Source organism: Harpia harpyja, chromosome 16, assembly GCF_026419915.1.
Source record: "Harpia harpyja isolate bHarHar1 chromosome 16, bHarHar1 primary haplotype, whole genome shotgun sequence".
Classification (NCBI taxonomy): Eukaryota; Metazoa; Chordata; class Aves; order Accipitriformes; family Accipitridae; genus Harpia; species Harpia harpyja.
In genome coordinates this window covers 33769534-33779726 of record NC_068955.1, presented here as the reverse complement: position 1 = coordinate 33779726, position 10193 = coordinate 33769534, and the positions used below count along the sequence as shown (strand labels likewise).

The 10193-nt window shown below is 61.9% G+C and overlaps 1 protein-coding gene across 1 annotated transcript; it reads right to left on the bottom strand.

Moving 5' to 3' along the window:
• Positions 1–1950: 1950 nt before the first annotated feature.
• VPS51 (VPS51 subunit of GARP complex) lies at positions 1951–9441 on the bottom strand. Its single transcript, XM_052811508.1, has 10 exons — positions 9219–9441; positions 8288–8417; positions 8046–8192; positions 7287–7509; positions 5801–6542; positions 5316–5534; positions 4475–4696; positions 3917–4038; positions 3332–3419; positions 1951–2693 (listed from the first exon to the last, which is right to left on the bottom strand). The coding sequence occupies exons 1-10, from the start codon at positions 9408–9410 to the stop codon at positions 2433–2435; spliced, it is 2346 nt and encodes a 781-aa protein (XP_052667468.1). The 5' UTR covers positions 9411–9441; the 3' UTR covers positions 1951–2432.
• Positions 9442–10193: the final 752 nt, after the last annotated feature.

The following is a 10193-nucleotide window of genomic DNA, read 5'->3' as shown; positions in this document are numbered from 1 at the left end:
CTTCTCATCCAGCTGAGGATACTTCTAAAAGAAAGCTAATTTTGCCACCATGCACAAATGCATTTGAACAAAAAGCACTCGCCAGCTCTTCTTTCTCTCTTAATCCCAAACCCAGAGATAGTCTCCAATTATCATACAAGTCTGCAGAGCGAGAATGCAATGTGAAAAGAAATACAATCCCATAAAAAGACATGATATGCCTCTCAGGATACCTCGCTTTAATTTTTGGATCTGGCACAGAAATCAGTGATGTCACAATTCGTATCATCTGCCCCCATGCCCCTGAAAGCAAGTCTGATCACTCTTAGTAAAGGTTGTCTCTTAGTAGGTCTGAACACTCATGCTCAGCAAGAAAACCGGGACTGGGGGAGGCTTTCTAAGGTAGCTGTTGCCCGAAGGTGGCTGGGCATCCGTCTGCTGGTGAGAGGTGGTCAGGGGATGCTGTCGCATCACTTGTTTTCCTTTTTTTTCCCCACACTTGTTAAACTGTCTTTATCTCGACCCTCACGTTCTTCTTGCTTTTGCCCTTCCAGTTCCCTCCCCCATCCCGCTGGGGGGGGAAAGGAGGGAGCGAATGGCTGGCCAGGGGCAACCCTCCAGTTTCCAACCTTGTTTAACAAACAATACCAAAATGGCCTTACTCCAGGGTGAATAAATGTTGTGAAGGAGCTGTAACTGCCAGTTGCTGGCAATGGGAGATCCCTGACCTGAGCTGGGGAGTTGATAATGTTGAATTCTCAGCTTGCGCTTTGTATCTTTTGATGCTTTTCCAAGAGGTCTGTATCATGATCTTAATGTTAGAGGGAAGTGAGGGAGCAATTCTCTCATTTCAGTTGCTCAGGCCTCTCCATTCAAGGGACCCCAGTGTCTGCAACACTCCTCAGATGCTCCTGATCTCTTCCAGCAGGAGTGTCTGTCCATCTCTCCAAGATGTCTGGGGAGTCCATGGTCACCAGGCTTTTCACCAGAGACAGATGGAGTGAGTTTTCCAAAGTCACCCTGGGAGAGCTGGGACAGTGATGAGAAGTTTAATTCTTCTGATTTTATCAGTAGTGTGCAAGCATTTACACCTCCAGTGTAAGCATCCCCAGCATTTCATGCTGCAGGGTTTTGTGCCTCTAAGGACCCCAAGGATTACCCAGCACTTTGTTTAGTACCCACTAAGGTTTTTGGTCCCTGACTTTTATGGTTTGGGACCCTTATGGGCACTCGCTCTCTCATTGCTGCTGGTCCGTTGCTGTCTCATCCTTGCATGGGACAGGTCGGGGGCTTCATTCACCTTACAAACCCCTGCTGTGCCAGCTATCCCTGGCCCCTGCAGACACCCTTCATCCCAGCCCGGAGGTGGGGAATCTGTTTGGCCAGGGCCAGGGCTCAGAGGGCTGCTTCTCCAGCACAGCCCTTCCCCAACCACACACCCAGGGCATTGTCTGCGCCCCTGACCCTACTGCTCTTCCCCCCAACCCCCGGGACCCCCTTGCAGTGCCTGGCAGCGATGAGCAGGAGCTGCATGAGCAGCACTGACCCTGCTGAGGTCCCGCAGCCAGCTGGGGTGCGCAGGGAGGCAGCCCCCTTGCTTGTGCGAGGCCTTGGGCGCATGCGAGGTGCTCGTGAGAGGTGGCTGGGCACTGGCTGCTCCTCTGAAGGCTGGACAAGGCACTAGGTAGCTCCAGGTTGCTCATGAGAGGGGATGGATGCTCCTTGGATGCTCGTGCAAGGCACTGGGTGCACACAGGGTGCAGCAGAGGGAAGAGGAAGGGTGTTTGTGCAAGGGGCCGGGTCTGCCCCCCCCCCCCCACTGGCCCATGGGGACACAGGTGGCCAAGGGACCCAGGCATCTAGGTGACCCCTCTTCATCCCTACACACCCCCACTGCCTCCCCCCAGGAACACAGGCATCTGTCCCTGTTGTGTCCCATCCCCACCCCACGCACAGGCAGGGGACGCAAAGCACAGCTCACACATACTTTATTTATTGTCTCCAACTGTGACAAAGGGGCTGTGCCCAGCACGTTCCCAGGCATGAGGGGACGTCACCAAGGCGGGGGGATGACATGGTGTGTCACTGGGGCCGCAGGGACAACACAGGGTGTCAGCACACACTGAGGGTGTCACTGGGGTGGGGGGACAATGTGGGGTGTTACCAGGGCTGGGGGTAGGAGACATGGGGTGACTCTGTGTGGGGGCATAGGACGTTCTCGTGTGTTGCCGTGTGGGGGAGGACACATGCAATGTCCCCATGTACGTGTGGGGACTCATAGGGTACAGGTCTGTCCCCAGATATATAACAGGACCTAAGACATGTCCCCCTCTCAGAGTTGTCCCCACTCGGCTGTGCCCCTTGGTGACACAGGTGTCCCATGTCCCTGTGTCCCCCCACTATGTGATGCCATGTCCTGTACCTCAACCCATGCCCCTGCGTGCCCCCATGTCCTACCCGCGCTCGCAGATGAGCTCGACGACACTGTGCTCCATGGGGACGGGGTCGAGGCAGCGGTGGGCGGCGCTGGCGGCCACCTCGTCCAGCAGCCCCTGGACCACCCGCTCGTCAGCGGCAAAGCGCCAGAGGTAGAGCTGCAGGTAATGGCCGTCCACCTGCACCTGCTGCAGCCCGAAGCGCCCCAACGTCCGCAGCCGCACGCACTCCAGCAGCGTCTTTAGGCTGATCTTGATGATCCCAGTCAGCACCGACACCTGGGATGTGGGGGCAGCAGGGACATGTGGCACAGGGGGGCCAGAAGGCCCCCCAAGTCACATCTGCATGGGCATGTGGGGACATTGGGGACACCCCTCTCCAGGCCATCAGCTCCTAGGACGCTCTCATTCTGGTCACCAGTCCCAAGGGATCCCCTCAGTCCTGACGCATGGGATGTGGGGACACTGGGGACATGTGTCACAGGGGAATGGGGGCTCCTTCAGCCTGGATTCTTCAAGTGCAGGGAGGTCCCAAGTCCCATCAGCAACAGGCATATGGGTGACACGAGGGACACCCTTGTCCTGGCTGCCACCCCCAAGCTTGGACACACGGGACAGTGCGACATAGAGGACACATGGCACAGGGGGATGGTGACACCCTTGGCTTGGCTGTTGGGAGCACAGGGAAGCCCCGAGTCAAGCCAGAGTAGGGACGCGAGAGCATCAGGGGACAGTGGGAACACCCTTGTCCTGGTCATCGGCTCCTGCGGACGCCCTGGGCCCCAACATATGGGTCATGGGGACACAGGGACATGTGACAGCCGGGAAGGTGGGCGGTTTAGGGATGCTTGGGGATATGGAGACCAGGGGGGCCCTTGGGGACATTTGGGGACATGTGGATGTCCCCATGGCCTCACCTTGTTGAACTCGACAGGGCTGAAGATGTCAATGCGTTCGGAGAAGAGCTTCTGGATGTTGCTGAGCAGGTGTGTGTCCATGGGGGCACTGGGGATGGTGACACCAGGACAGTCAGGGACACGGGGCCAGTCACGTATTTGAGAAAGCAAGGGGGTGTGGGGGCAGGGACACAGGGACCATCAGGAGACACAGGGATGGGGACACTGAGACGGTCAGAGGATGCAGGGATGGTCAGGAGATATTGGGATGGTTTGGGGACACAAAGACGGGAACATGAGGATGGGCAGTGGATGTGGGGACAGTCAGGGAACGTGGGGATGGACAAAGACACAGAGACACAAGACAATCGCGGGACGCAAGGCACTTGGGGATCATCAGGGGATACTGGGACAGTCAGGGGGAACGTGGGGATGGTTGGGACATACGGGGATCAGAAATTATTGGGACAGTTTGGGGACTTGAAGAGGGTCACGGGGAAGACGTAGCAGGTACCACAGGGGTGACACAGAGGTGACACAGCGGCCCTGGGGTGACCAGGGAAGGCCCAGGGGGTGGCCGAGAGGTGTCCGGGTGACAGGGCTGACCTGGGGGTGTAGCTGGGGGCGTAGCGCCCGGGTGCCCGTGAGCTGCTGTAGACGGAGAAGGCGCGCCGGCTCGAGTCGCTGCTCTGCGCCCGCCGCACCCCCTCCTCGAAGAGCTGCCCCACCTGCGGCACCGCACCCTCTCAGTGCTGGTATCCCAGAATCCACCCAAAATACCCTCTGGGACCGTGTCCCCCCCAATGTCCCCCCGCCAGGATCTCTCAAATCCTCTGTGACCCTCCCAAACCCTTCTGGGATCCCCAAAGATCCTGAAGGACCATATGGGGATCTTGGGCATCTCCTCTTGACCCTTCACGGACTTCAGCTCTCCCCCAGCAAGACCCTCTGGGACTCCCAACTCTCCCAGGAACCCTCTGGGACATCTGGGAACCACCAGGGGACTTCAGGGGCCCCTGCAGAGGCCCTCTGGGGACTTCCTAAAGTCCTCGAGGACCTTATGGGGACCTCAGGGCCTCTCCAGGGACACTCCGGGACATGTGGGACCCCCGGGGGACTTCAGGACCGTCCCCAGCCCCTCTGGGCTCCTGGTGTTGCCCCAACCTGGACATCGATGGCGGTGATGTCCTCGACCACGCGCTTCATGACGGCACGAACGTTGCGGGGCTCGACGGTGCCCAACCAGTCTCGTGTCTCCACACTCTTCCTAAGCATCTGTGCCACCGCGGCGCCCTGGACCTGCACGTAGTGGTCGAGCAGCCGTTGCGCCGCCCCCCGCGCCTCTGCACACAGTGCCGGTCCCGGTGTCACCGCTGGGCCTGTGTCCTGGGGGGTGCAAGGGACATGGAGACGTGTGGAGACATGTAGGAATACCACCCGACACCTCCGCGCACAGTGTTGTCCCCACCATCCCCACTGGCCCTGTGGCCTGGGGATACAAGGGACATGGGACATGTGGGGATGCCCCCCATGCCTCTACTATCTGATGTCCTGGGGGCACAGGGATGTCAGGGGACACATGGGATGCTCTTCAGGCCACCCCACCTGCAGCAGCATCGCTGCCATCCTCATATCCTTGGGGCATCTGGGGGGACTTGGGGACATACAGAAGCCCCTTGGGGACATTTGGGAGACACTGGCACAGGCAAGGACCCTTCTGCCTCCACGTGCACTGCCATCCCCAGGGTCATATCCTGGATGGACATGGGGCAACAGCAGGGCACAGGGAGGGACTTGGGGACATTTTGGGGTCCCTCAGGGACATCTGGGGGCACGCAAAGACAGAATGAAGATCCCATACCTCCACACACACCACGGTACCCACCGTGTCCTGAATAGATGCTGGGACACAGAGGGATGCAGAGCCATTTTGTGACATCTTGGGGACATTCAGGGTCCCCTTAGGGCCATTTTGGGGCCAACTGGGGCAGTTTTGGGGGCTCACCTGAGGAGGAAACTGTTCATCGGTGAGAGTGAGAATGTAGCTGATGGTGGTGGCCTCATAGTCAAGGCAGAGGCGGGCGAGGAGCAGCAGCAGGGCTGGGGGTGCCGCGGGGGCCCCCCGCTCAGCCGGGCCATCGGCGAAGCCCCGGGCGGTGCGGCAGAGCCAGCGCACGAAGGCCACAACCAGCCCTTCGCGCACTGCCTCCACGCAGAACTCCCCCTGTGACCAAAAATGGGGGGTTACACCCCAAAAATACCACCCTGGAGCCCTGAAAAACCACAAACTACCCTGTACAAGCTCCAAACTGCCACAGTGACCCTCAGACTGCCCGTGCTACCTCCCGATTGCCCGTGACCCCCCCAGTCTGCCTTGTGCAAGCCCCGACCTGCCCTGTGCAACACCCAAACTTCCCTGTGCCAAACCCAGATTGCTCCAGTGACCCACCAAATGCCCCACGCAACTCCCCAAACCGCCCCACGGCCCACCTTGAAGTAGGGCAGGCTGGCGAAGGCGACATCCTTGGCGGTGAACAGCTGCACGTAGGCCAGGACAGCCTTGAGCTGGCCGAGAACGGAGGAGGCGAGGGTGGCCAGCAGGTCGGGCAGGCCAGGACCCTCCTTGCCAGGGGGCCGGGGGGCGGCCAGCGCCTGGCGTACATCGCCCAGGCACCCCAGGAAGAAGGTCTGCAGTGCCCGCAGGTAGCGATCCACCCGCTCGCGCGCCGCCCGGGCCACTAGCGCGGCGCCCGCCTCGGCCCCGGCCGCAGGCAGCAGCTCGAGGAGGGCGCGGAGGCGGCGGTGGAAGCGGTCGAGCGCCCGCACCAGCAGCGAGGTGTCGCCTAGGCCCCGCTCCAGCGCCAGGCGCCGCTCCAGCAGCTCAAAGTAGCGGGTGGTGAGGGTGGCGGCGAAGGCTTCCAGGCGGCCATCCCCAGCCCCGGGGCGTCCCTCGAAGAGGCTGCGGTATGAGGCCGCGAGGAGGCACAGGTTGCCCACAAAGGCAGAGCTGCCACGGTCGACGAAGTCGAGGATGTCGGAGGCTGGGGGCGGCGTGGTGGCGGCGCCAGAGGGGTCGGCTGGGGGCAGCTCAGCCTCCAGTGCCGCCAGCTCGGCCTCGAGGCGGGCGCCAGCGTGGCTCAGGAACTCCTCACACAGCTCCTCAGGTGGCTCTTCCAGCTGCAAGAGCATCTCCACGCACTCGGTGAGCTCCTTGGGGTCCAAGGTGTCATCCCTGAGGGGGTGGGGGAAATGAGGGGGTTACTTGGGAATGGTGGCAGGTTCCGGGGTTAACAGTGGCACAGCAAAAAAATGGAATAAGCAATAAAAGTCATTAGTAGGCTTCAGAGTAAACAGTAATTATTCAAAAAACAAAGGGGAAAAAAAATACTTAATAGCATCAGCATGTTCCAAAGTTAACAGTGGTTACAGTAATAAAAAAACTCACTAAAGATCACTCTCGCCTCACTAAAGTAGGTTCCAACATTTACAATAATAATGAAAAATCACTAAAACTCCTCAGTAGGTTCCAGAATTATCCCTTTACCATAAACACATGAGAAAAAAAACATGTAGCGGAACCTTTTAAAAGCTCTCAGTAGTGGTCAGAATTATCCCCCTTCTTCTATGAATGTTATGCACGAGGTGTGGTTCCTGGGGTTGTTATTGATATGCTCCAGGGTAAACTCCCCCCTCCCTAGGATGTTTCTTGGGGGCTGTTATCATTAGGCTCCAGATTTGACACCCCCGACCCCTTGAAAAACTGTCTCCTGCAGCTGTTATCAGTAGTTTTCAGAGTTAACATACCACGACCACCATCACCCCTCCAAGAAGGCTGTTTAGTAGAATGGCTATCATTAGTCTCCAGAGTGAACCCCCCCCAAAGGCTGTTTCCAGAGCATCAGTAGGCTCCAGAGCAAACATCCCCCAAAACCCCATTTCCCAGAGCTGCCGTCAACAGGCTCCAGAGTGAACGCACCGGAGTCGCGCGCGGAGGCGCTGGGCCAGCTCGGCCATGATGGCGTGGCTCTCGTCCTCGATGGCGCGGAAGGAGGGCAGGTGGCGGTAGTGGCAGAGCACGGCACGGGCGCGGGCGTGGCAGCGCAAGGCCCGCGCAGGCTCTGCCCCCGGTGCTGCCCACCGCCGCAGCCGCCCTGGCACCTCCACCAGGGACTGCAGCTTCCGCAGCAGCGCCTGCACCCCTGGGGGGGCCGGGGGGGTCAGGGGCAGAGTTAGGCATGGGGGAAAGAAAGGGGTGTGGTCAGTTATTGGGGTGGGGTTAGCAAATGTGGGTGGGGCCAGGGGCTGGCGCTGCCCCCCCTCCCGGTCCACCCACCCCCCAGATCTGCCCCTCAGCCCCCCCATCCACATTATCTGCTGCCAAACCCCTGGATCTGCCCCCCCAGGGTCTCCCAACACTCTGTGATCTGCCCCCAACCCCCCAAATCTGCCCCCCCCTTGGGGTCTCCCCAGCCCCCCGGATAGGCCCCTCAGCCCTCCCCTCCATTATCTGCCCTCCAACCCCCCAGTTCTGCCGCATAACCCCCAAATCTGTCCCCCGAGGTCCCCCCAGTCCCCTTCAATCTACCCCCACCTACAAGATCTGACCCCTAGGGTCCCCTCAGCCCCCAGATCTGCCCCCCCAAGCCCAAAGGTTTAACCCCCAAGGCCTTCCCCAACCCCAAGATCTGACCCCAACCCCCTAGATCTGCCTCCTGGGGTCCCCCCCTCTCCGTACCGGCAAGCTGGGCGCCACGGCGGTGCCGGTCTTGCAGCGCTGCACTGACGCGGGCACTGGAGGTGCTGATGGCGGCCATGTTGGCAGCCAAATCGTCCATCTCTGCCTCCATGCGTCGGAAGTCGACCTTCATCTTTCGGATGGTGTCTGGGGAGAAGGAACAGGACACTTGGGTCCCTCGGCTGCCCAGGGTCCCCCCCAGTCCCTCCCAGATGCCTGGGTCTCTCCTGCTGGGTGCTCACCAGTAGCGGAAATGAACTTGTTGTAGTTCTCGTAGAGCAGCGTCTGCATGTCACTGTCGAGGGCACGGATCTCCCGCCCCAGCGCGGCCTCACGGGCCAACAACTGCCCCAGGGGGCACTCGCTGCGCACCTGGAGGGGGGCAACACTGCACAACTGCCCCCCAACCCCACTTCCCCGCCGTGGGGCCCCACTACCCTCTGCGGTCCTCCAATTTACCCCCTGCAGCCTCCAATTGTCCCCCGGGGTCCTCAACGGGCCCTCTGGGGTCCTAACTGCCCTCCGTAGCCCTTCTGGGATCCACAGCTGCCCCCCCGAACCCGTAACTGCCCCCCTCAGAGCCCTAACTACCACCTGGGGAGCCCTAACTGCCCCCCAGGCCCCTAAACGCCCCCCCCTGCCCCGGCTCCCCTCTGGGATCTGGAAATGTCCCCCAGGAGCCTCCTTCTGCCCTCTGAAGCCTTCCTGGGATCCTCACCTGCCCCCCAGGAGCCCTAACTGCCCCTGGCCCCCCCCCCAACCGCTCCAGAGGGGCCCGATACTGTCCCCACAGAGAAACACACGGTATCCTGAAGAGTGCCTATGGAAGAAGATCTACAGGGTCTCCGCAGGGTCCCTTTGTGGGGTCCCCCTGGGGTGCCCTTAGGTTCCTGGGGGTGGTCTGGGGGTCCTTCGGGGGCCCTGCAGAGTCCCTCTGGCCGGGTCCACGGGGCGCGCCCAAGGACCCCTTTAAGGGGCGCCGGGGACCTTTTCAGGGGGTCCCACAGGGCTCCCACCGCCCCCTTCGGGGGCCCCCTGCAGGGTCCCCGGGGCCGACCCGGGGGTCCCCGGAGCTCCCTCTCGGGGGTGGGGGGGTGTCTGCGGCCGGGGTCTCCACCACGACCTGGGGGGCTCCCGCGGGGGGTGTGAGGTCGCTGTGGGGTCAAAGGTCACCTTCGTAAGGAAAACTTCCGGGTCGAAGTGGGGCCCGTTGATGTCGGTGGGATCCGGGGCTGCCTCCGCCGCCTCCGCCGCGGACGGGCCGTAGTACCGCTGGAGCGGCCCGTGGGGACGCCGCCACCCGCCGCCGCTGCCGGCCTCGGGGCTACCCCCGGCCCCGCTCCCCACCGCCTCCACCTCCGCCATCGCGCCGGCACTTCCGGCCGCGTCCGTTACTTCCGGCCCTTCCCCTGAACGTCACTTCCGCCGGAGCCCCCCCCCCCCGTCGCCGCGGCAACCGACCGCCGCCCCCTGTCATGGCGGCCACACTCCGGCGCCGCCGGCTCCCCAGGGCCCCGGGCCGCCGCGGCGGCCTTCGCCCCGCCGTGCCCCGGGCACAAGGACCCCCGCGGGGGTGGGGAGGTGGAAGGCGGCACCAGCCCCCGAGGGGGGAGCAGGCGGTGGCAACGCCGGCCCCGGGTCCCCCCGCCGCCCCTCCGTGCCTCCCCGGTGTCCCCACGAGCCCCCTGCGGCCCCTCGTTTCCTCATTTCCAGGTGACACTGAGCGGGTCGCCGTCCCCACGGCGCTGCACGACCCCCCCCCGCCTGCAGGGTCCCCCTCCGGGTGCCGGGGTGTCTGGGGACAGCGCGGGGGACACGTCCCGCCCCCCCGGCTCCCCCAGTCGCCCTCTTGCTCCTCCTCGTTGAGGGCTGGCAATGGGCCACCAGCCGATGCCGGCCACGGGCGTGCTGGGGACGGGTTGGGGAGAGGGATGTTGGAGACATCGGGGAGGTCGGGGACGTGGACACCGGGGACGGGGACATCAGCTCCAGCCGTGAGCTTGCCCTGCGGGATGGTGTGGGTGTGTCGCTCCATTTTGCATCAAACACAAGATCTTTCCTTTCAGCGGCCTTCTAAAAAACACTCAAGGGATGTATTTTACCCGCCCCTAAGCCCCTCTTCTCTTGCCTTCACGTTCCTGTCCAAAA